We start from the raw sequence: 27,248 nt of genomic DNA, 5'->3' as shown, positions 1-27,248 counted from the left end.
AAGTGATTCATCTCCGCCGTTCCTGGACCGAATGACCTGAAATTCGGCACATGAGTAGAATGGGCCAATACCTTGATGCTTTTTCTCATTTTTTTCATATCTGCCTCTAAAATGATTTTATTGAGGTTTAAAGGTCATGTTTTGACCAAGACGGCATATTTTGGCCCCCTGTACCCTGGTCTTACAATGGAATGGCCTGAAATTTGGTGTAGATAGGCATTAGATAGTTGGTAAAATGACCCAAGTAAAATTTTTTTGATTTTGATTTTATTTATTTGCACATAAAAAAAGGGCATGCATACAGTAAAGATAACTGATAGATAAAAACTGTGCGGGAGAGAGGTAGAAGCCAAAAAGGCTTATGGGAGACCTCCTCCTAACAAACTATTGAACACAAATTCAAATGAGGTAATTGAAATGGTATACAAATAATAACATAAACATAAATGTGTAATAACAATTAGGTGATTACCAATAAAGCAAATTTGAAACAAATGATTACAAATCATAAATGGGTATCAACAATTAGATGATCAACAAGTAAGGCATAGCAAATATTCTAGAAACAAAATAAGAAAACAAGGATATAGCAACAACAAGTACCTGAATGAACAGTTAAATAGAGTTAATGTGTGGCTATTACTTAGGGGCTGGGAGATGAGAGAAAGAAGTTTTTGATGCTGCGCTTAAAACTACTAATTTAAAGTAACCATGGATGTAAAACTTTTTAGGTGGAGGGGGAGATCATTCCAATTTTCTACACATTTAGATCTAACAGTCATTTGGGCTTGAACAGTTCTTACTGGAGGAATATGTAAATAATGTCTTTGTCGAGTTTGATAATTGTGGAATTGTAAATTAAGAGTTAGAAAGCCTGCAAATGTGTCTGGAAGAGAACTATTAAAATATTGCATTGTGAAAAGGGTTAGCTGAAGTCTATTTATATCAAAAATGTTTAAAATCGAGAATAGTGGCTCTGAATGGGCGTAGAAGTGGGATCCAGTTGTGATGCGAGCAAATCTTTTTTGTAGAAGTCTTAGGGGCTGCAATGTAGTTTTGTAAGTTGATCCCCAGACAATATTACCGTAGGTTAAATATGGATATATCAAGCTGTCATATATGGTTGTAATGGTTTTTTTGAGAGAAGATATTTAATTTTCCTAACAATACCGATGGTTTTTTATATTTTTTTACTTATCATATCTATATGTGATTTCCAGGTCAGACGGTCGTCTATGATAATTCCTAGGAACTTTGCTTGAGACTCTTGAGACAGGGGTAGATATTTTAGAAATAGTTTCGCGTTTCTATCATAAGTTTTATTTCTATTGCTGAAAATAAGGTAGTAAGTCTTTTTAGCATTAACTGATAGCTTGTTTGCCTCAAACCAGGTGATGACTAGGGTTTCAAACTTGGAGTGTGAAAGAAAAAGGTTGGAATCATCAGCAAACGAGATAAAGAAAATAGTCGATGACATAAACTACTTTAAAATGCTTGATTCAGCACTTTTCTGAGGGGAAATTGGTTTTCTTTCGGCCTCCTCCCGTGAACTCCAGTGACCCCACACACCTGCGCAGCCTGGGCTTTCGCGAAAGCTAATTGAATTTAATGGGGCCAGCCAATCAGCGCCGAGGAAGACGAATGCTAATTAATATTCTTAAGCTGGCTTCCAATGCCGTATATACAGACAAAAACACATGCATATTACAGCCTTACAGTGGCCATACATATGTGTGTCACCCTTTGCCCGGTTTAAAATTGTAGTTTGCGAGGATTTGGAGTTCAGACAGGGCCATTTGAGCGGTACGCATGCATTGAACATTAGAATACAAGTCTTTGTCGTTGAATTAACCAACATTCCGCATGGCAATATCAATCATTCTCGGCATAGTTGACTTTGGTAGGGTTAGTTGAGACAATCGTGTAAATGTTACTTGGCGGAAAACGCGGGAAAATTTGCCAGTTTGCGTTTTTTCTTCATATCTGCCTCTAAAATGATTTTATTGATGTGTAAAGGTTATCTTTTGACCAAAACGGTATATTTTGGCCCACTGTATGTACCTGGTATTACAATGGAATGACCTGAAATTTGGCGTAGATAGGCATTAGATAGTTGGTAAAATGATCCAAGTAAAATTTTTTGGCATAAACTACTTTGAAATGCTTGATTTCAGCATTTTTCTGAGGAGACATTGGTTTTCTTTCGGCCTCCTCCCGTGAACTCCAGTGACCCCACACACCTGCGGCAGCCTTGGCTTTCGCGAGTTAATTGAATTTAATGGGGCCAGCCAATCAGCGCCGAGGAAGACGAATGCTAATTAATATCCATAAGCTGGCTTCCAATGCCGTATATACAGACAGAAACACATGCATATTACAGCCTTACAGTGGCCATACATGTGTGTGTCACCCTTTGCCCGGTTTACAATTATAGTTTGCGAGGATTTGGAGTTCAGACAGGGTCATTTGAGCGGTAGCGGACGGTACGCATGCATTGAACGTTAGAATACAAGTCTTTGTCGTTGAATTAATCAACATTCCGCATGGCGATATCAATCATTTTCGGCAGTGTTAACTTTGGTAGGGTTAGTTGAGACATTTGAGAAAATGTTACTCGGCGGAAAACGCGGGAAAATTGGCCAGTTTGCGTTTAGTTTTGGTACGTAGGTTTGACAGTGGCGAAATTGATTATTTTCTCATCAATATTTCTCGTCATAATTATTTGAACTGTAAATCTAAACAATTGACTTACATGTGCAATTTTTACATGAATAAAGATCAGTGGGTACTAACATTATGTGTAACTTATTGCTCTTTGTCAATAGATCAGCATTTTTTCTATAGTGGCCATATGTCTATAGTGGCAACATTTCTCTCACTGTACTGGAAAGAAAAGTGATGTATTTTTTCCCGATCAAATGTAACGTTAGTTACTTCTAGTGTTGTTGTTGTTTTTTATTACGTAAACTTTGTACATTCAAATTGTAAGTAACTTTAAACTGCCAGAGTTTTAGCCCAATAAAACACTCCCAGTACCAGGGTATCACCACTGACCCCCGAAAAGAAACCCTCGAACAAGGTAGAAACTCTTATCCTCCGGGTCTCGCACGCTACGAGCAGGAGATTATAACACTAACACAACAAGATTACGCCCGTTGGCTGTTGCATACAAAGTAAAACAATTTAACAGTGGTATGCGGTATGCAGGAGGATATACTTAACAAAGAAGGAAATGAAATATATAGATAAAGCCACATCAAGTTAAGATGTTGGTCCTGGAATTTTTCAGAAAAGAAATGAAGAAGAAATGAAGCGAAAGACTGGTAAATTCTTTTAAAAATTCGATACGTCTCCGTTTATGTAATGGCTCATACAAAACAAGAAGAAGATTTAAGTTTTCAGCTTGAAAAAAAAATACTCCTTCTACACAGTACCTACTTTCCAAGCAGAGGTTAGGCTGCGGCTGTTTTTTTAGTCGTTTTTATCGGGCTTTCTATTTTGTCATTTTTCTTGATGTACGACAGCCAGTAGGTTTTGACGCAGTAAGATATGAAAAATAGAAAGCCCGATAAAAAAGACTAAAAAAAAACGATAAAAAACAGCCGGAGCCTGGCCTCAGCTTGGAGAGTACACAGTACCTGCACCTGCTTGATAATTATTAAAACGCATACCATACTTGAATAAAAGAAAAGTTCGAATTCACTGCAATAATAAATGTAACCACATCACTAGGAGCTGATAACGGTACTTAGACGTAGTTATTGTACTGGAAATTGTTGAATGGCTTCATGTAATTTCATGATGAAAATCTTCTGAATGGAAGATGCGGTGTTTTTTTTTTCACCTTCGGAAAAATAGGAGCTGCCGCGATTCTAAAAAAACAATTAGTTATGCATAGGGGCTACTGTGGAAGATTATATTCTTCCATATGGGCCCGGGACATATTGGGCAAGCTCTGTTTTGACCTGGAATCAATTCACAATATCAGTTCTCTTTTGGGGATAACTTACAGTCAAAATGTTCCATTGGCATTATTGCGCAGGGATGACTTGGAACAGTCCAATGCTGCGTGGGAATGGGTATGGCTGAAATATGCTGTATTTGCACCCAAGTGAATGTCGGCCTTTCTAGTTCTTTCTTTCTCCTGTCAAATCTTCAAAGTGATTCATCTCCGCCGTTCCTGGACCGAATGACCTGAAATTCGGCATAAAGGTAGAGTGGACCAATACCTTGATGCTTTTTTCTTCGAATTCATTTTTTTCATATCTGCCTCTAAAATGATTTTATTGAGGCTTAAAAGTAATTTTTTTACCAAAACGGTATATTTTGCCCCCCCCCCCCCTGTACCCTGGTATTACAAGTGAATGACCTGAAATTTGGTATAGTTAGGCATAAAATAGTTGGTAAAATGATCCAAGTAAAATGTAAAATGCTTCATTACAGCACTTTTTTTAGGGGAAATTGGTTTTCTTTCGTTCTCCATGCCGTGGCCTTTCGGACGTTCACCCCACAGAGCCGACACCTGCACCTGCGTCTAGCCGGCAGGAAGAGGTAATTCAATTAATGATCCAGCCAATCAGCGAAGAGGAAAGCGAAGGCTAATTAATATTCATAAGCGGGACCACACAATACGGTAACTTGAAGACTCAGGCTGTACAGACTTCTTGCCAGGATTTTTTCAAAGCGTCGGGCAGGGGTCCGGGGGCCGCCGAAGGTCCGGCGGGGTCAGGGGCAGAGCCACGGTGGAGGGACCCAGGTGGGCGAAGCCCCCGGAAGCTCTTGCATTTTAGACTATTGAGAAGGCTTATTTTATCAGTTTTTTAGGGCCATATCTACGATAATCGTAGCAGTCACTTACTTCTCTTCAACAGTTTGACGTAAAAATACTTCGGGTCAAAGCTTCAAAGACAACTAAAACCTCATAAACAACAAACTTTACTCAGCTCAACAGTGCTTATAAATATTGTCAGGGTTGCCGTCCTTAGTTGAAGCGCTTATTTAACGTTATAGCGCTAGTATCTTCGCTGCGCCGTTAGCCGCCGTGCGACTTTTGTTGACGGTATGATATCCCTGCGTCGCCGCCTCGCTGATATTCCCACGGACATGAAAAATACCCGGCAAAAACGCTGTTCTGCGTCAAATTCTATTCTATAAAACATGTGGGACTCAGTGTTACAGTCTAAATATTTTGTAGAAGCACCGCTGTGGGAAAGAAGGTCCAAGCAAATACATCACGAAGCATTAAGTTCGCTGTCAACTGGCACACGGCACATGACTGTTTGAAACTCTAAGTCTAATCAACAGCCGTGTTTGATTGATAGCCGGCGGCCCTTTGATGAAGTCGGCGAAAGGTGCGTTAGTTAGACAGCTTGCGTTTAGTTTTGATACGTAATTATAAGTTAGACAGTGGCGAGAATGATTATTTTCTCATCAATATTTCTCTTCAGAATTATTTGAACTTAATTGTTCTTCTAAACCATTGGCTTACCTGTGCAATGTTTATATGAGTAAAGATCAGTGTACTGAAATCATGTGTAACGTATTGCTCCTAGTCAATAGATCAGCATTTTCTCTATAGTGATCACCTGTCTATAGTGGCCACATTTCTATCACCGGACTGGAAAGAAAAGTGTTGTATTTTCTCCAGAGCAAATGTAGGTGTTTCTAGTGTTGTTGTTGTTTGACATAAACTTTGAACATTCAAATTGTATGTAACTTTAAACTGCCAGAGTTTCAGCCCAATAAAACACTCTCAGCGCCAGGGTATGAACAGACTGACCTCCGAAAAGAAATCCTCGAACAAGGTTCAATCGTATCTTCAGGGTCTGGCAGGAAGTTGTTACACTAAAATAAGATTAGGCTCGATGTCTGATTGCATACAAAGTAAAACAGTTTAACAGTGGTGAACAGAATTATATGCTTAACAAAGAAGGAAAATGAAATACATAGATAAAGCCATATCGAGTTAAGTTGTTGGTCATGATTTTTTCAGAAAAAAATGAAGCGACAGGGGGGTAAAATTCTTTGAAAAATTCGGGACGTCTCCGTTTAGGTTCTGGCTCATACAAAACAAGAAGGAGATTTAAGTTTTCAGCTTGAGGAAAACAAACGCTCCTACTACACAGCACCTGCTTGATAATTATTAAATCGTATGCCCTACTTGAATAAAAAAAAGTTCACAGCCATAATAAATGTACCCACATCACAAGGAGCTTATACTTTTTTATACTTACACCTAGTTATCGTACTGAAAATTGTTAATGACATTACATGAAGCCATTCAACAATTTTCAGTCATGATGAAAATTTTCTGAATGGAAAGTGTGATTATTGTCTTTTTCTTAAAAATAGAAGCAAGCTCTATTTTGACCTCGAATCAATCCACAATACTAGTCCACTTTGGGGGATAATGTACTAGTACTGTTAAGATTGTTGCGCAGGGGTGATTTGTAACAGTCGAATTTTGCGTGGGAAGGGGTATGGCTGAAATATGCTGTATTTGCTCTCAAGCAAATGTCGGCCTTTCTAGTTTTTTTAAGTTTGATGACATTACTGTAACGGTAACCGTTATGGTAAAGTATTGTCATGAATTTACGCATTTGCACGTATTATTCACTCATAGTCAGAATATTGAAAGCATAGTTGTTTATCACAGAATGTCTGATTTTTTTAGCCCTTCGTTAATTTTGCAGCAAAAATACTATTTCAGAACTGAGAAATCCAATTGATGCGGTATATGGTGTGAAACATTGGTCAGAGATAAGTTTTGATTGAAAGTTGTCAGAATTGTTGCCAAACCTCTGACTATACCTGCCCTGTGATGTCTAGGTGACTATGTGACGTGCGAAGCTGGTAAGATATGGAGCACTTTCTATGAGGAATGTGTAGGTGAGTTTAGTACTACATTATACATACACGATACATGTGGCATGTGCTCGCTGGAAAGAAATTTGAATGTAAAATATTTCATATTGTTAGTGTTCTCCAACCCCAACAAATAAACGATATATGTTCTGATTGCTTGATAGATTTAAGAAGATCAAAACAAATAAGTTTTAAAGGCACTTATACTCTCCATTATATCTTTAGCCAGACACTGGAGATAAATACTTTTGCAATCATTCATATTGTTTATATTACCCACTCTTTCAGATGATGTCCCGACTATGGACAACCCTGTCCTCCATCCACCTGAACTTGATCTTGACTTGTTTAAGGTCACCTTCACGTGTCAAGTCAAATACGACAAGCAAGAAGACGACGGAGCAAGATTTGCTGTCAAGTTCCTTTTCGATGACACTGAATACGACGAAGTGAACAATACGACGGAGTCGTCTCTAACCCCGGCCAAAAAGACGATTGAATTGGATGCTAAATTCCTCGGTGATTTCAAGATAGAGAAGAAAAAAGTTGTCAAAGAGGACTACTGGGACTCAAAGATGGGAAAGACGGTACGGATATCTTGTTACTATCTATAGAAATTATCGAAAAGGCGAAAAAGAACAAACATACTGTTCTAAGGATGTAAAGATTTCCAGCTTCATTGTGCCACCACAATAGGCAAGGCTACAGCCTGTCCCAAGTAACCTGCTAGGGATTGGAACCAAGAACCTTTGGATTCTATGTCATGAACCCAGTGCGAAAATTGCAGTTTCATATGTCTAAGCTTGTTGATTAATAATCCACGAAGCTTCATTAGTAAATTGTCTCACATGTGAGAAAAATTTCACCCTGTAATTTTTATCAATTAATTAATCATAAACATTATTCCTTTTTGTGCGGCCCATATGAACTATGACCTGACCACGTAAGCTGGCGGCACTTGAAAACTAGTTGGTTCACGTGTGAAACCTCACAAATGTTTGGCTCCTGTCATTCTGCCCACCACCACCCCTTTCTCCACCAAATAGTTTTAGAAGTTTAGGAAGCTGGTTATAGTTGTTTTAAAGAGTGCAGCTGTGTTTTCATCTGAAACGTTATTGCGGGATTAAAGCTTTTTCCTTTTTCGGCTAAATTTGCCAAACAGTCTTAGTTTGCTTGATAATTTTTACTTCCCTAGTTCCCTGTAGTAATGAGGCTGTTTTCACTTGAAGGTTTCCTGTGTCGTACAATCGTATTGGAAAGGCACACCGGAGCAAAAGAGCAAAGAGATGCAGAGTAACGGATACTGGGCAGGAATTGTGGTGAGATAATGAATTTTACCTCTATTATATTAGTGTTTTACCTGTACTATATTAGACACAATTTTAACAATGATCATTACTGCAATATGACCTAGGTTGCTATAGTACAAGTAGTGAGCGAATTTTTTGTTAGTCTACTTTCTTGTGTTGGGAACAGTTTGATTTTATTTTTCAAATGTTATTTAACTTCTGCGCTGATGTCATACTTGTATATGTCTCGACATATTCGAATTCTGTTAACATATCATGTTTATGTTTTTCCAAACAACAGGCTGAAAAGACTCGGGTGAATCTTTTCGAGGGTGCCAACACCAAAGAATACTTGAATTTGTACGCGACTGTCCCCTTTGTGTGCAGTACCTTCGAAAATCAACATTCTAATTGCAAAATCCGCATTAACCTTGTGGTAGATCAGGACGCCAGCGTGGTAGAAGAATGTGGCATAGACATTAAAGCCAAGAGCTGGGATCCACAAACAAAGCGTGCTTACGCCAACGAAAAACGTATCTTAGCCGTCCAGGACTTAAAAGATGACGGAGACCACATTCTTGCACTGGAGTTCGGCACTATCAAAATGATTAACTTTCACCATCCTCATGATGAACACGCTGAAACTCAGTACGGCGAGTTAGTCCCACACATCTATAATGGGTACGCACCTGAGAGTATTCAGGTAGGAATCACACACAGCTAGTATTAAACAATGCTAACGTGCTCTTGGGACAGTTTCACTACGATTACTACAGCTTTTGAGCTAAGTATACTGTACTAACAAAAGTACTAGTATATGAGACAAGATGCTTACTTATTAGGTTAAGCAATTATGGTAGCTAGCTAATATCAATATTGTCCGCTAATCACCACAAATGTATTACCTTTGCCAAGGCTGTTATGTATTTTGGTGCCATTTGTGTGCTTATGGATATAGCATACTTCAAGAAGCTGTAATGAATCCTTAGTATATTTGGCATCCTTAGTATATTTGGTAGGTGGGTAGGGGCTGGCAAACGCTAAGTTAGACAATGGCTTTCTAAGGTACTGTGGCGGAACCTCCTGTTCTGATACGTGTATCTTGTATTCTGATTTGCAGGTCGTAACAGTGGATTCTTCAACCGGTCACTGCAAAGGGGTGACGGACCCGCACTACACCACATTTGACGGCAGGTACGTAACTTTAAATAACATGGATGGCACCAATTCAAAACATATTTTGCTTATCAATCAGTATTGTCTGAAGAGTGACGCATTAATCGGTTAATGACCACGCACACACGAGGTGTATATGTTGTCATAAGGCCTGGTCATTTGCTATAACCACCTCAGCAATCCACCGAGGGAGCGAAAGTCCTTGCTGGGTGCTATTCTGATTGGCCAATGTTTTGTGAACTCTCCTTCTGATTGGATCCGGTTACCGGTTATTATTCATTTCGACTGAACAACTAAAACAACGATGTTTAGATAATTTTAGCTGTCCGGTTACCCCGCTCGGGACACTTCTATGCGTTAATGCATCATAGCCAATATGAAATGGAGCCTTCTGATTGGTTGACGTCGCCTGTCTATATGATGATATTAGTTACATCAGCACTTGATTAATTTTATTCTCGATATACTGATATCAGTTAATAAACCTCCAAAATTATTTCATATAGCTTTGAACCATCATAATTTGAATAACAATCAATGTATTTCTGAGTAGCATTGTTTCTAGGTAGTAATGGTTGAGTGGAAATTTTCAAGTGTCTCAGTAAAATTCGTCGACACGATGTGAATGTTAGAGCAAATCATGGCCCTATGTAGAGAACCATATTTCTATCATTATCATCATTATCATTATGGCACCCGTACGCGTGTTCATGCGTAAATGACTTGGGCATCAAATGTTCTTATAACAAGATTTTAATATTGCTATTAGAATATCTATTGAAAGGTTACATCTAATGATATTTTCCCTTCCTTTCACAGATACTATACCCACTATCTGGTTGGACAGTTTGTCTTCAGCAGAACCACAGAGAGGAACTTTGAGGTGAGACAACACTGTAATTACTCGATGAACTCTAATGGCAAATCAAATATGAGAGCAAGATTTCATAATTTATGAGTGGTTTGTAAATGTCACACAGTCATACACATGCACCCCGTGCAAGCACATCAACTCTCAAACACTTACAAATGCAGCGGCACGCAGTCACACATACACAACACACAAAAGCGAGCGAGCACCCTGACGCGCGCACACACACACACACACACACACACACACACACACACACAAACGCGAGCGAGCAGGTAGCACACACACACATACACTCACATGCACACACACACACACACACACACACACACACACACTCACATGCACACGCGCGCACACACACACACACACACTAATACACACACACACACAAATACACACAAACACACACAAATACACACAAACACACTAGAATAAATACATACTAAATTTAGTAGCCTAAGTTTAATTTACCTAATTTACCTATCATTCCTCACGACAGGTTCAGGTGCGGACCTTTGTTTGTGGAGCATGGAAGGCTTCCTGCCACTGTGGAGTTGCTGTTCGGGAAGGGGATGACGTCATCATGATCGACCTCTGTCACACGGAATGGGGAGACCACTACGGAACGTACCCCAAGATCACAGAGAAGACTGCAGACGGGCAGGCGCTTTCTCCGGGCGTTGCAGTCTACAGAAGTCCGAACGGAAAGTCATTTTCGGTGCGTTGTTTTGTTATTGTTTATTGATATCTTCACCAAGTAATGTCGCCTTCTTCTATGAGATGATAAAGTGTATTATCTCAATTTGAGGAATATTACACATATCGCAAATATTTCCAAACTTGTTATGACATGCTGTTTGCGTAATGTTCGGTTAAGTTATCCTTCTCTCCCCCCTCCTCTCTCTCAAATGATATTTAAATTATTCTTTATTATGACAATTCTGCCCACTGCCCTTGTCCAATTGTTAACTTGAAGACATCCATCCTTTAAAGAAGAACTTTCTAAACTTGGTACGAGTATCACCTAACGATAAAAAGGGAAGTTTTACACGCTCTGGTAGCTGGTCACTCCGTATGTGATGGAATCCATGTTTTATAACATCCTCAGATCCACATGCCATCCGGGACAACAGTCAGAGCCAATATCAACTACTGGGGACTAGATGTCCACCTTACCGCTCTTGGTCTTGACAAGGGGAAAACTGAAGGTCTATGTGGTGACTGGGATGGAAGTCACAACAATGATTTTAAAATGCAGAATGGAACGACCACCGCCGACAGAAACACATTTGCTCGGGACTGGAAGTAAGACACATTCCACCAAAAGATGTTTTCCAATGTGTTTTTGTAATTTGTTTTAGCTGTTGCATCGAAAAGATCGGCTAGCTGTAATTTACCGCATAATCTTAACCAACATAAGAGCCATACAATTTAAGAGTATGTGAGCTTCGTTAAATACGACTGAGTCCCTCCCCACAGCAAAGCGCGGTTGCCCAGGAAATGAATTATATCTATCAAGTGAAGGGTACAGTCGAACAAATGAAATAAAAACATTCTTGTTGCGACTTTGCTAAGTATATACTAACAATGGCTGTTAACGTTAGTGGAATCGGTACCTTTTCATGATGGCCTTTGTTTATACTCATCGACAAAGAATTCGTTTGAAATTTACTTCATCGATCACTTTCTGCAGGGTGCCAGAAGGAGAGAGTCTTTTTGAGACAACACCAGATCCTGTCACAGATGAAACAGACGACGTGTCATACTGCATTTGCTCGCCGGGAAAGAATATCGACTGCAGTCCAACAAACAATGCAGAGAAGAACACCTTAAAAGACACCAACGTAAACGTAACACCAGACAAACAAGCCGGGAACGATGCAAGGAGGAGGAGAAAGAGAGCCATTGACGAATCACAGTTTTACAGCGACGATGTTGATGAGAGCGCCGACTACAACTTTAACTTTGGAGACGACCATGAGCCACCGGAGCCGCAGTGGCCGACACCGACACTGCAGATCACCGAAACACAAGCCAGAGCACACTGCATGGAAACCATTGCAAATTCAAGCATAGCTGACGCCTGTGGTGGAATCGGGGTGGACATTTTCGCCCCTGTGGAAGGCTGCGTACAAGACATTCAGGTAAAGAACCTCTCTTAATCCAAATTTGCCTTTTCCCTTTCTTCAACCTTGTAGATATCTATTAACAATCTTATCAAGCTTTGCTCTTAGTTTTATTTACTTGTTATCTGGTATTTTAAGAGCTGCAAGCCGTTATGAATTACGTAACCGTAATGTAATGATAATTCTGTGTTGCTATTTGCAGTTTACCGAAGACCTGGATGTTGCCAAAGATGCGTTGGAAGTGATGAAAGCTGACTGCATCACCGTCACCCCCCTGAAACTCCTTTTCCGCCGTACGCCGAAAATATCGCCGTACCCGCTAAAAAATATGGCCGTACCCGCTAGGCTCGCCGTACCCGCTAAAAAATATCGCCGTACCCTAAAAATCTCGCCGTACCCGTCCCTTTCCGCCGTACGGAATAGCCGGCCACAGGGCATACCCACACGAAGGTCGCATCTAAATACCCTGTACGGCGACGATACACGGTCTCATATAGCCTATGCTATGGGAAACATTCCTGGCCACCACTCTGCGGAGTGGCGTTGTACAAATCGCGCCCAATGTTGAGAACACTTCTGCAAACTTTGGTGAGAAGCGGTCTGTAGAGAGAAGCGGAGATTCGGCGTAACCCGGAAGTGACAGTCGTCTGTGGTGACAAACTTGACTTGAACCCTTTTCAGCAGATGGATACTGTCAACTTTGAAGGTTGATGAAACGTTAAGTAAACTTAAACTATCCGGTCTTACAGGAACAAACGGTGACAACTATTGCCAGTTCGTTATAATAAGAAACAACAGGTATTAAACAGCAGTCTGGGCGACTGTCTCTGTTCAGGATAAATATATTAGTAGTGTCTGTTTACAGGGGTCTTGGTGGGTCTGTACACAGGGGTATAGTAATGGAGGGTGGTGTGAGATAAAGGGCTAGTGGACTCAACCGTAGTCGAATTATGTTTACTGCAATGTGTGGCGATTTGATAAGATAAAATTGTAGCACAAACATACTCTCCAACTTGACAGAGGTTAGGCTCCTTTTTCAAGTTCACCTTTTTAGGCGTCTTCAGCGAGCTTTCCATTTTTTGACCTAACACGAGACATCAAGAAAATGGTACAAAATAGAAAGCCCAATAAAAACACCTAAAAAAGTTTAAAAAAATAAACAGCCGGCGCCTAACCTCTGCTTGGAGAGTAGCACAAACATGGAATTTGTACACAATAGCAGGTATTCTATTATCAGTTCAGTCACCCTCACACCTGGGTCACCACCACAAATGAGTGCAGATGGAGATCCCTACCACCAGTAAATACATATGACTCTCCACCCACCAGTGAATACATATGAAGATCCCCCAATACCAGTGAACACATGTGAAGATCCACCACCACCAGTGAATACAGGTGAAGATCCCCCAACACCAGTGAACACAGGTGAAGATCCCCCAACACCAGTGAAGACATGTGAAGATCCACCACCACCAGTGAATACAGGTGAAGATCCCCCAACACCAGTGAACACAGGTGAAGATCCCCCAACACCAGTAAATATTCAGTAACATATGAAGATCCCCCCGTGAACACCAGTGAAGACATGTGAAGATCCACCACCACCAGTGAATACAGGTGAAGATCCCCCAACACCAGTGAAGACATGTGAAGATCCACCACCACCAGTGAATACAGGTGAAGATCCCCCAACACCAGTGAAGACATGTGAAGATCCACCACCACCAGTGAATACAGGTGAAGATCCCCCAACACCAGTGAAGACATGTGAAGATCCACCACCACCAGTGAATACAGGTGAAGATCCCCCAACACCAGTGAAGACATGTGAAGATCCACCACCACCAGTGAATACAGGTGAAGATCCCCCAACACCAGTGAAGACATGTGAAGATCCACCACCACCAGTGAATACAGGTGAAGATCCCCCAACACCAGTGAAGACATGTGAAGATCCACCACCACCAGTAAATACAGGTGAAGATCCCTCACAACATACAGAAGGCCAAGACAGAAGTGCAACATTTACAGTTGAGCTTTATTTATTCATTTGCTTCTGTGTATATATTGTACAATACATTTGTATTGAGAACATTAAAGAACATTTATTTACATGCACATGTCTAAATCACTACTTTTATTTTGAGTTCTGCATATTGTACATATTGTTGCACCTTTTGTACAAATTAGCAGCCTATGTTTGCATATTAAGATAATTGATAGTCTGCTTCTTCGCTATCAGCACCAACAAACACCATATTGAGTGACATTTGGCTTCCCATCCATTCATTCTAAATGAAAATGGAAAAAAATGGTCATCATCATTATCATAAAGCATACGAAGCCAGTATGTAGCTATATACAACACACAGGTGCCCTATTTAATATATTAAAGTCATACTAGCAATTGAGTCTAACTTTAGCCTCATCATAGAAGAGTTGCTAATGAATGTATGGTACTTCGACACATTTCAGACAAGAATGTTCTCAATATGCACAGACTACTTCTTTTTCATTACTAGATTTCCTTTCTATTCTTACAATATAATGTCCTACTAGGTCTAAATCTGCAGGAGAATTAAAGATACTGAAATATATCATGAATGAATGCAAAAAATGGATTTAAAGAATTTTATATTAACTGGTACAGCAGTAACAACTCAACTAAACTCATTCAGCAGGAACCAGAACTGAAACATAAACAAAGTACCATACAAAGCATTGCTTTATCTCAACTTTTCAGCGTTGCTGCAACACTACATTAGATGTAATTGTGCAAATGAAACCACAATGATTCTGTATCATATTCTGACAACATAAGATGCATAAAGTCCAACTGGACAGATAACTATGTTACCTCATGCAGATGTCAATATCATCCCACTCATATTCCTGTGACTCTGCGGAGTTAAACGTTGATGGGGGGGCCTTGAGAGTGAAACATAAGCAGCAATAAGGGTGCATTGTATAAGGTGCTAAGTAAGATATCTGTAAATAAATCATTTTAATCATCACTGCTTTACTCACCATTTGCTTCCAAAGGTAAAAATGACCGTCTTACTACAATGAGGACTTGGAAAAATCAGCAAAAATGTATATTATGGATTGCTACATCGTATTAACACTTCTCCTTATAGAGAGTCATTGTCATGATCACCAACCTCGCCTTCCACACTTAAAATGGGATATAACTTATACGTTAAATCCCTGCAATGGGAATTGACACATCAAACGTTGCAGGAACTCCCTAGCCAAATAATGAACTAAGAGGGTAGGAATAAAAGGGACACGCCATATCAGTACAATACAATACAATGAATGAAATTGTGACAAAAAACACAATTCCGAGGCCTATTGCCCATGCTCCAGACCGCTTCTCACCAAAGTTTGCAGAAGTGTTCTCAACATTGGGCGCGATTTGTACAACGCCACTCCGCAGAGTGGTGGCCAGGAATGTTTCCCATAGCATAGGCTATATGAGACCGTGTACCGTCGCCGTACAGGGTATTTAGATGCGACCTTCGTGTGGGTATGCCCTGTGGCCGGCTATTCCGTACGGCGGAAAGGGACGGGTACGGCGAGATTTTTAGGGTACGGCGATATTTTTTAGCGGGTACGGCGAGCCTAGCGGGTACGGCGATATTTTTTAGCGGGTACGGCGATATTTTCGGCGTACGGCGGAAAAGGAGTTTCATGGGGGTGCCGTTGCCTATCAAAACGTCAGCTTGTATGAAGAGGGCGAAAACAACACCATGGTGCCACCAGTTGCAGTACAGCAAAATCTGTGCCCGAACGAATGCAGTAACAAGGGAGACTGCGTTAACGGTTCGTGTGTCTGCCACAACGGGTTCACCTCCGACGACTGCTCGCTAGTGGAAGGCGCCCCACCAACGGCCTGGTTCATCCCTAACGATGGCAAATGTGACATTCGGCTTCGGCCTTGTCGGAAAATAAGTTTGATCGCCGACGGGCTTATAGAATCAGAGAACCTAACTTGCCGTGTGAGACAAGTGAAGGTAAGCTGACTTCAGTAGAAAATAGCAATAGGCAAAGATTTTGTGTGGACAAAGATCAATCAAGAAAGTGAATGAAAGAAGCCTAGGAGACATACATGTGACAACGGACAGTCATTCTAATAAATGTAAAAGAGACTACTACTCAAATACTAGTGCTGACGTCAATATCGTTTTGGGAACAGAGAAAGACAAAAAGCCCCACTTTTTCAATAATTTGTGTGTTCCACGATTTTAAAGGCTTGTGAATGTGATTTTATGTTGGCGCAGGTCATTGCGACTTCTTCGTGTTAAATGATAAATTAGAAATAAATTTAGAATATGTTTTATGACAACGCGTTGTAAATGTATCTCAAGTCAGTAATTATTAAATTAAACCTTTACTACAGATGGTCCAAGGAGTACAGAACGGAGAGCCCTACGATGCTGCACGTACATCGGCGACACTGAAGAGCTTCCGAGAAGTCAAGTGTGATCTGCCGCTGTCTCCTGTCTGGCAAGGAACTCCTGACGAGACGGAAGGCGCGGTGACTCATGGGATGCTCGTCTCTGTGAGCAACGATGGTGTGGAATTCAGCGAGGAGAGACTGGTCACCATCTATGACAGCGCGTGTCAGGACTGCACATCAGGTTCCGTCTGCTTCTGGAAGGTGGGCCATCCGATACATGTTATCGATAAATGCTTTGTATTGATCATTTTCACAGAGGATGCATAGTCCTTCCATTTCCTCTTACTATGAATCAATTTCCTCTTACTATTTATGTTCAACCTTACTCAGGGGAAACCCAGTACTATCTACCATTCAGAACTGTCATTTATTGGCGACGCCTCAGGGGCGAGCCTAATGTTTATAGTGTGCGACCGTTTGACAGGAATTCTAGGAATTCCGCAGGCATGCGAGGAATTTTTCTACGGGTATTTTTTTCTACGGGTATTTTCTACGGGTATTCCCTAGGGAATTTGTTTTTGTGTGTGACTTTAGTCTGCTTTGTGTATGGCGTATAATAAGATGACGTGACCGATGTTATAAACCAGGATTTCTTGTTTTAATACTCGTTTCACCATCAAGTATACATCGCATTACATTTTTAAACAAAATACCCGATATTATGTATCGTTAGGGTAGAATTGTGGGTCAGTTATATTTTTTGCTTGACCATTCGGCGTAATGATGTCGTGTATGTATGAGGATTGTTTTGTTTCGTTTGAAGGTTTTTATTTCATATCTTTCTGTTATTTCATTTTGTATGGTTGTGTGACGCTTGAATCCCTTTTTTTCTTATTGTTGTGATGTTCATTTGGTTACCAAACCATCGCGACAAAGGGGTGTACTTGTCAGTCGATTCTTCCTGTAATCTGGGGGTTGTCATGCCGGCGTTCACCTGTGGGGACAGATTGTGAGAAAGGATTGATATGAAGTATTTTTGCAATAGTGATACTAACTAAGCAACTTTTGTATGTCTGGATCGGTAAAGTGTTGTTTTCTGTTAGTTACAGGCCGTCGGTAGTGATGTAAGGCATCAAAGTAATTCAGATATAATTTATAGCAAAAGTCATACATATTGAATTACAGCGCTTATATTGTCATGTCAAGTCAAAGTCCTTCCCGCTCCATGGTGCATAGGGCGGCGCCCATGTTCTTGGAGTAACCCTGGGCCAAACAAATGCAATTACTACAGTAGGGGGCCAGGACACTGGCTGTGGTGTGTGTTCAAATTACATACTCTTTCCCGAATGCTGAGTGCTAAGCTGAGAAATTAGCACGACCATTTAACACGTCATACTATATTGGCCGGGGATCGAACTTACGACGTACCGAATGCATGGCGAAGACTTTTCCCACTCGTCTCATTGCACCGGCGATAACGCTTGTGCAGCCAGACAACAATACTCGTGATGCTAACGTGCTGTTACTTTGACCGATGAGGTCTATTTCTCTTATAACCAAAGGGCACAAAAGTGCATTATCATTTACCTTTTGGTGTAGCCCGAGTTTTGAATCATTAAAGAAGTTTCAGAAATAAATTGTACCACCGTGAATAAGAAATAATGACACAAAATATTCTTTCTCGGCTTGGCTTCGCATGATCGAAGGCACATCACAATATCAATATACATGTCGGCTTAAAAGCCACAAGCGACGGCTATCGGGTCTAACATGCAGTACACTGTTACGTCGGGTTGCGTAAACCAGTATACAGAATATTTCGTCCATCATACAAGTAAAACGGCTGCATTTGCAAGAGATATCCAACTTCTACGTGTGGAAGGGTGGTAAAGGTGATTGGAAAAGCATCCTGTATACATCGGCTATATCATCACCTGCCTGTAATAAGACAGAATGAAATAAGTCACATGTACGCTCACCGCTATTAAACTGCTTGGAGGACAATGGGTGATCAGATTACCGGTACCGTTTTGGCTACAGTCAGAGTGATAAGACGGCGGGCGATCGGAGGACGGATGGGAGTATGGCAGTTCCGGCAATCGTCGGTTAATTGACGACTCGTGCTCAGCAGTATTGCTATAGAACTGTGGATACGTGCTTGACTGTACTAGTCTACAGACGATAAAGGGTGAGTGAAACGCAGAGTAAAAGATGATTGAGAACGGGGACCCCGGTAACAAATCGTATCTTTTACTTTAAGACCACGGGAAACAGATGAATATGACCACGAGAAACAGAAGCGTTTGTTGTTCGGCGGCGGCAAGGTGGCGAATGGAATTCCACAGGAGGGCCTCATGGAGCTCTGATATCTTCGGCCGATCAAAAACAAAAGGGTTGTGCCTGGTTGTGCCGTAAACAACATGTGGTATGAGTAACAAACTGCCAAGAAGTTTCCACGTTGAAAGATATTATCTAAACAAAATCAAAAAACTCTGGCGAAACACGGTCACAGATGAAGACTAATTCCTACACAACAATACGCTGTAAAAATGCCAAAACTATTATGCCGTTAATATGGGACTCATATTTTATCTTGCCGAAACGTGATGTTGGCGGACTTTTTGAAGACCAAGGTCTCGGGCGGTTTGGGGTAAGATTTGGGCCCACGAGATTAAGGTTGGCAGTGTTACTCAACCCAAGCACACAGTCCCAAAATCCACCTGGTACGATTCACATCGTAACGCTCTCGGTTTATTTAGCTCTAGTCACTCTTAACAACTTGTGACGTATCTATTATACGCATAATACATGCTATCATTAGCAAGGTACTCTCACCGAAATTGAGTCGCTTGTGCATGTTCACTGTCCAGTTGAAGCGCCGCGTCTAACTCGGCCGACCTTGTCCGCCGCGCCATCTCCGCCTGACTAGATAGTCAGTGATCGATCTTTATTGGGAAGCAAACTGACGCTATTCTGAGGGCTGCCATTGGTTGGAAAATGTACGTGTGCAGTTCCTATTTGTCAATGTTTACAGACTGACGTCAGCACGGTGACCAATCCCAAGACGATGTCCAGACGACGGCCAAGGACCGCCCGATTTGTTTGTTTTAACTATCCAAGCGGGGACGATATAGTCACAGCATTCAAAACGGGGATTGAAATGTAACCAAAAAGGATCTATTTTACGATGGGTATATTGCAACCTAACAACGCTAAATGCAATAGCAGCGAATCAGAACATTATAACCCGGAACTTTTTCATGCCTACCTTAAAAATTAGTACTAAGTTTTAACGGCTACAATGTTTCCTGTTTATTGACGAAGCGTAAAACAATAGATATATCTTGTACCGTCTTCTCTGAGGTGCGCTTATCGGGTAGTTTAGTTGATATTTTTGATCATGCATCATATACTGGGCGATGTTAAATTCAGTATCTCCGGGAACAGTCCTGGTTATATTGACCTCTTATTTCTTTTTCCAAAATGTGACTAGACATTGCATCTCCGAGGTTTATACTACTCTAATTAGATACAAAAATAAAGGACTTTGCCCTTTCATCTTGTATGCAGATACACACCAACATGTGTTGTATCAATCACACACGAATATATTGCCATTTTAACAAAAAGAACTAGTCTATATTGTGACACGCTGTAACTATTGTGGGGAAATAAGATATACATAGTACATAGGTAGAATGATCTAGCAAGACCTCAAAATTAACCCAAACACGACTGCGTACTAGTTACCACTCGTACATTGCAATTGACGAGTATTTATTTTCTTTCTGAGTACCTATCGTAATCCACAATGTATGGGTTACATGAGTTATTACCTCGTAAGCTACCATTTCTTAAGCTGGCGCTATCTCACTCCTATACAAGGGAAGAATGACACTTAAATACACAGACATGTCACTTGATGACAATGTTTTATTCACTTTAGAAGAACCAACATTCAATGCTATACCTGTGTCCGATTAAATGGTCATGTTTGAGAAATGGCTGTGTGTTGTCATAAAGAAATATATTCTGTGTATAAAAATCACTATAAAAAACAAACACTCAATGCTATACTTGTGTATATATAAATCTATTGTACAGTGGTCAAAGCTAACCTGTTCATTGTCGATAACATCTCTTTTTGTATGTCACCTGATATGCCCGGCGTGTGCTTAAACCTAAAATTTACGTCAGGTCTACGCGTGCGTATTATCAAGATTCTCAAACCCATTGCCGATAATAACAACAGCCTTGGTCACGACATTCACCAGACCTGAACGGTATTGTCTTTTGATAATGCCGGTACCACTTTGTATCGGTGGCATCTGCAACTGATTGGAGCAAGATGCCGCCGTGCAAATTAATGACGGGATCTTCTCTTTGTATCTAACTGAGAAGCTCAGTATGTGGCCCAGACGTGCCAGGCGCTATCTGTATGCGTCTAGAACCCGTGTCCCCAGACGGTCAAACCACTCGCGCATTGTGCGAAGAGATATCTAGCAAGACCTCAAAATTAACCCAAACACGACTGCGTACTAGTTACCACTCGTACATTGCAATTGACGAGTATTTATTTTCTTTCTGAGTACCTATCGTAATCCACAATGTATGGGTTACATGAGTTATTACCTCGTAAGCTACCATTTCTTAAGCTGGCGCTATCTCACTCCTATACAAGGGAAGAATGACACTTAAATACACAGACATGTCACTTGATGACAATGTTTTATTCACTTTAGAAGAACCAACATTCAATGCTATACCTGTGTCCGATTAAATGGTCATGTTTGAGAAATGGCTGTGTGTTGTCATATAGAAATATATTCTGTGTTGAAATCACTATAAAAAACAAACACTCAATGCTATACTTGTGTATATATAAATCTATTGTACAGTGGTCAGCCTAACATCACTTTTTGTATGTCACCTGATATGCCCGGCGTGTGCTTAAACCTAAAATTTACGTCAGGTCTACGCGTGCGTATTATCAAGATTCTCAAACCCATTGCCGATAATAACAACAGCCTGGGTCACGACATTCACCAGACCTGAACGGTATTGTGAGGGTCTGCATGCTCTTTTACGTAAGGCGTAGGCAGCCAATTTTATTTCCCGTAATTCGTAGGGAAAACCATCTTATCTACGTAATTCGTAGCGAGGCGACCAAATTTAGCGTAATTGCCTTCCTTGATTTAGCGTAATACGTAGGGGGTTCTTTTAAATTCAGCGTAAATCGTTGTCGTAACCACCCATGCAGACCCTCTATTGTCTTTTGATAATGCCGGTACCACTTTGTATCGGTGGCATCTGCAACTGATTGGAGCAAGATGCCGCCGTGCAAATTAATGACGGGATCTTCTCTTTGTATCTAACTGAGAAGCTCGGTATGTGGCCCAGACGTGCCAGGCGCTGTCTGTATGCGTCTAGAACCCGTGTCCCCAGACGGTCAAACCACTCGCGCATTGTGCGAAGAGATACGCAGGGTCACACCCTGAACCCCCCCCCCCCCCTCACCCACTCTCGCATATAACAAGACTCGAGTCGTGCGTAGGAGATTGTCCTAGATCCATTCCGTGTAGCAGATGATTTCATGTTGTGCAAGCAAGCATTTGTTGTGTCCGTTTTGGCGTAGAGGTTATCATTTTTCTATGTATTGATTCTCACCCCACAACCGCTGTCTAGCCCTCGGGAGGTGCTCAGAAAAAGTTGCGGCGGTCAATCTTAAGCTGGCTCTATCTCACTCCTGTACAAGGGAAGAATGACACTTAAATACACAGACTTGTCACTTGATGACAATGTTTTATTCTCTTTAGAAGAACCAACATTCAATGCTATACCTGAGTCCGATTAAATGGTCATGTTTGAGAAATGGCGGTGTGTTGTCATATAAAAATATATTCAGTGTATAAAAATCACTATAAAAAACAAACGCTCAATGCTATACTTGTGTATATATAAATCTATTGTACAGTGGTCACAGCTAACCTGTGTTAGAAAGCAATTGTACATACAGACATTTCCTTATAGACCGTCTATAGATAATGGTTAAGATATTTTAAGAAACTAAAGAAGGGATACTCAATGGAAACTTATTTAACGTCACTTGGTAATATCGAGGTCAGATCGTCCATACGCAAACTTAGAATCAGCGCCCACCCCCTTGAAATAGAGAGCGGGCAGTACAAAAAGCTACCCGTGGGCGAAAGAACCTGTAATCATTGTAATGCAAAACCGGTGGAAGACGAAATACATTTTATTGCTAAATGCCTCTCAATGACCAGGAAAGATGAAGAGGTATGCAAAACACACAAAGACATCGAAACGCTTACCGACGAAATAAAACTATAAGGCTGTTAACGTCACATAACCCACTTATCATAGAAGAAGTGGGGTACATCGTCTTCTTCCCCCAAAAAAGAAGTCAAACCCCATATGCGTAGATTGTAGCTCACTGCAGTCAATATTTTTGATAGAATATTCCTTTGATTACAATTGACATCGTTGTTATCTATACCAAATAATTTTATGTATGTTTACTAAATCAACTGTATGCATCTTGTTGCAATTAGTCACGGGCAAGAACTTGCAAATAAACTACATTATTAAAACCAACATGTATAGCCTTGCTGCCTCTCCCTCCCATCAGAAATCTGCACCAAATCAAGGTGCTGGTTCGGCACGGACGTTGGCCCTATTTTGCTAGCTTTTTTTCCAATACGTCAACGTTTTCGTGCAGCGACCTAGCGATGAACGTTTTGGAGGCCCAGAAGTATAGTGAGGTCGGGTTTACGTCAATCTGAAGGGTTACTTCCTATGCCGGGACACGTGTTCGTCGGGCCCATGCCGGCCACGGGGTGCCATCTCCCCGCTTGCCGCTTGGTGACGTGGGTGGCCGGGGCCCTTTAATATCGGAAGCTCGGCGCTCCAGGGAGAACATGAGATGGGGCATCTTAGTTTAAGGTTATGTCAGGAGGAGGAAGAGACATGTCATCCTTTTGGGTAAGCGTGATTATCGTCGCGATGGTTCTGCTCTGTTCTGTGAGTGTGAGTGGTTCTGTTCTAATGATCAGTGGCGGTTTGTTTACATCTCCGTGAAGGGGGGGGGGGCGATTATGTGGTACTTATTTCCTCGAGGCCCTCCTTCATGGATGCCTTTGGTTATCAGTAACGCATTTATTCTGATCAGAACAAACACAGAAACGCTAAACCATGTGTATAACGGTGGGGCACTACATCCTCTAATCACACCTCGTTGTGACTAGGACGTCCTCTCTTACTTGTCTAATATTTCTTCAAAACATTTACATCTTTCCAAATTATGCCTAACAACAGTTATGGGAAGACCAGTATAGGATTCCATAAGAAATGAACCGTTAAACGCTGTTATGTGACTTTTGACCTTATAAAATACAACACGGCTGATCTCATTGACCATATTTCACCTTGAATTAAGTTAAACAATTATAACCGTCCACAATGCCCCATCTGCAAGACCGAGCTGAAGTTAGCAGCCCGTTTACCAGCACCAGTTGTGGCACGTAGACACCACGCACTCGCAGTTCCACGTACGTCGGTTTGTACCCTTAGCTTTAAAATGGTTAGACCAGTCCTGCTATGTATCTCGAGAACATCTTGATGTTTGAGTCTACACGACATGAAGAGTGTATTCATGTTTACTGTACTATACCTTGGACATTTTGTATCAAACACCCTAAGGTGCAGCAAGGTATCTTTAAGCTATACTACGTAATGTTTGGACAATACAGTATGTTTTTGTTGGGTTTCGCCTGCGTGCCTGCCTTGATCAGGCGGTCCAGGGCGCGACTCATCTTTAAGGGATATACATGAATGTTGTGATCGAGGCACACCTCTCGTAGCTTTCTTAGCCCGGCTTGCACCGAATGGTCCTACAACATAGAAATAAAAGGAAAAAGGGGAAAATTTGTCATAACATGCCGGACTATGTCCTGCCTGGGGCTAATAAGTCGTGTATGTGTAGAGAGTCGTGAGCATGACAGGCCCATTTGTCACACCGACTCAAAGGGTGACTACCACATTCCAAACCAAAGATACTGTAAGTCGACAACGCATGAAGAGTGTGTTCATGTTTACTATGCACTTGGGGCAGTTTGTATCAAACACCTTAAGGTGCAGCAAAGTATCTTTAGAAAGTATGTTTCTGTTGGGTACGACAAAATAATGTAATGGAATATACATTCAAAAGCAAATAACAGTAAAGATCACGGCGCTGCAATCCATGAAGATCGAGCTGGTCCAAAAGTAACCTGGAATCCAGTCTACCGTGGATTGGCCAGGCTAACTTCGTCTTTCCACCACCGGGGTCACATACAATGAAAGCAGACGAAAAAACAAAATAGTGCAATTTGGTGAAATTTCACCACATTCGCAGGCGTGCCTCTATTGTGTCTCACCGGACGTTTGTATCAACAAGAAACCTCCTTTGTATATTAAAATGTATCTGTCTCGTGATATGTTCTGTTACTTCCCACTTGTGGCTATGCCTTGTTTGTTCATTCTCAACTTTCTGTAATGATTTCGAGCGCTCATTTGTTAGACATAAAAATGACGTCTAAAATAATACACCTGGGGCCATAATGAGATCTTCACCTCACGGAGACTCATGATCAGCATAGAAAACTTAGTTTCTACGTGTTGTCGGGCGTGTACGGGGGTTGAAGTCTGTAATCATTACTGCTTTCGTTGGGTGTTTGGTCTGTGAACGTTGCGATATCAAAATTCCGCCGTTACCTATTAATACAATCAAGGATAAAACCTCCTTGTTACAAATGTGGCCTTTAATACAAGAGGGTGATAGAATGCCTCGCGGGAGGTATTAATTCACACCATGTCGTATAACAGTTCTCTCGATGGCGATTAATCTATATGCAAAAAAATGGCCTTCTGCTGTTAGGCCGACAAAAGATCTCTCAACGTTATGACACCGGCCTTTTCCTTTGATAGCGATATGTGATGTGTCGCGTGATTGCATACCAAAGTAAGTTCTCACTGTAGCCGCCCTCGGGGACCCCAACAAACTCCTCGGGTGGGCGGAGCAGTACCAAATCCACATAGTCAGGCCACTCCCAGGATCTAACTGACTTAGAACGGCCATCTTTCAGAAGCAAAATACACTGTTATAGTCACTAGAAACATGTAGTTTGTTTTCCTAGCAAGCGAACAGACAGGCTACATTCTTCTATTTCTCATTCATGAACCTGGTGATGGCGCCTCACACCTTTCCCCATGAGGCTTGTGTGAAATTCATGTCAGGTTTTACAACACTTTTTTGCACCACAATGCCATTGTTTTTGGGTGAATGTCAGATCAAGGAGATCAGATTGATCCCAGTTCTCAACCTGACCTCAAATGAGTAGGACGTGGCATCTCTTGAAGGCCAATTTCTCGAGTATGTTCAGCCGTTTTCACAGTATGTACAGGCGAGTTCCGTACGCGTACACAGCCCGAGTTCCAGCTGAGTTCCAGCTGAGTTCCAGCTGAGTTCCAGCTGAGTTCCAGCTCGAGATGGCGGACGTTTTGCTGCAGCATATTGGCATCTCTGCCGAACTGTTTTGTAGTTTTGATACTGACCAATTCCTGCAAGACAGACCAGCCAAATTATGTCGCTGCCCCCTCCCCATTTCATTCACCCTGCTGGAGTAACCGTCCTGACGAGCTGTCCTGTTCCCAGTTCGACCCGTTCCTGGTAGACCACATCTTCCTCCATTTTAGTTTGTTTCTCTTTTAAAGTTTTATGGAAGTATTGATCGTATACCACATGTTTGCTTCATTTTTATCAATTTAACGCGCATGTTTTTATGTAGCATCTCTACTTTTAAAGTTTTTCTTTACTATCTTGAGAACCTGTTCCCTAGCTTGATGTAACCGTTGCCAAGGCGGTTATATTTTTCATGTATTTGATGTAACTAGCTAGATAATTCTGTTCGTACGTTTTCTTGTTACAAGAAACTCTTTATTATTGTCTTGTTCGTTTTCTGACTTTTCCTTTCTGAATTTCCTTTGTTCATGTTATGAATAAAGATGTTCAGTAACAAAGGTTGATTTGCTGTTTACCTTTTTGTTAATTCTTTAAGTGCTTTTATTTGCATGAGAAAGGTGGGCGTCTCCAACTTAGTCAATTTATTCGTTGGTTGGTACACCCCTACCCCTAGGGAGGCCATTCAGTTGAATGGTGGGCGTCTCCAACTTAGTCAATTTATTCGTTACTTAGTACACCCCTACCCCTAGGGACGCCATACTATGTGGATTTAGTCACAAGAAATACTCGCTCCTGATTGGCTGAGGAAAGATGGCCATGTTCTAAGACCATGGTGACGAATTCTTTTAGCGGATGAATACAATAGAGAGATGCCAGCCAGTCTATATATATTCTGAATACTGGATGTGATTTAGTTTTCTTCTGATATAAACGCAACAGGGAAATACAGACGGGATCCCGTTCTTGTATACGCGAACGTCTAACACACAAGAGG

At 41.2% G+C, this 27,248-nt stretch overlaps 1 protein-coding gene across 1 annotated transcript in view; it reads left to right on the top strand.

Moving 5' to 3' along the window:
- LOC118403492 (von Willebrand factor D and EGF domain-containing protein-like) overlaps window positions 1-27,248 on the top strand; it is a 45,240-nt gene that overhangs the window by 7,965 nt on the left and 10,027 nt on the right. The window contains exons 3-14 of the mRNA XM_035802215.1: window positions 6,829-6,888; window positions 7,153-7,451; window positions 8,094-8,183; window positions 8,455-8,856; window positions 9,274-9,347; window positions 10,149-10,212; window positions 10,703-10,921; window positions 11,312-11,508; window positions 11,897-12,347; window positions 12,532-12,592; window positions 16,035-16,348; window positions 16,735-16,995. Coding sequence (XP_035658108.1) covers window positions 6,829-6,888; window positions 7,153-7,451; window positions 8,094-8,183; window positions 8,455-8,856; window positions 9,274-9,347; window positions 10,149-10,212; window positions 10,703-10,921; window positions 11,312-11,508; window positions 11,897-12,347; window positions 12,532-12,592; window positions 16,035-16,348; window positions 16,735-16,995 — 2,492 coding nt within the window. The remainder of the gene's footprint in view (window positions 1-6,828; window positions 6,889-7,152; window positions 7,452-8,093; window positions 8,184-8,454; window positions 8,857-9,273; window positions 9,348-10,148; window positions 10,213-10,702; window positions 10,922-11,311; window positions 11,509-11,896; window positions 12,348-12,531; window positions 12,593-16,034; window positions 16,349-16,734; window positions 16,996-27,248) is intronic.

This window comes from Branchiostoma floridae, chromosome 16 (genome assembly GCF_000003815.2).
Source record: "Branchiostoma floridae strain S238N-H82 chromosome 16, Bfl_VNyyK, whole genome shotgun sequence".
NCBI classification, from domain to species: domain Eukaryota; kingdom Metazoa; phylum Chordata; class Leptocardii; order Amphioxiformes; family Branchiostomatidae; genus Branchiostoma; species Branchiostoma floridae.
The sequence above is the reverse complement of the archived record's forward strand: the minus strand, read 5'-3'. Positions and strand labels throughout refer to the sequence as shown.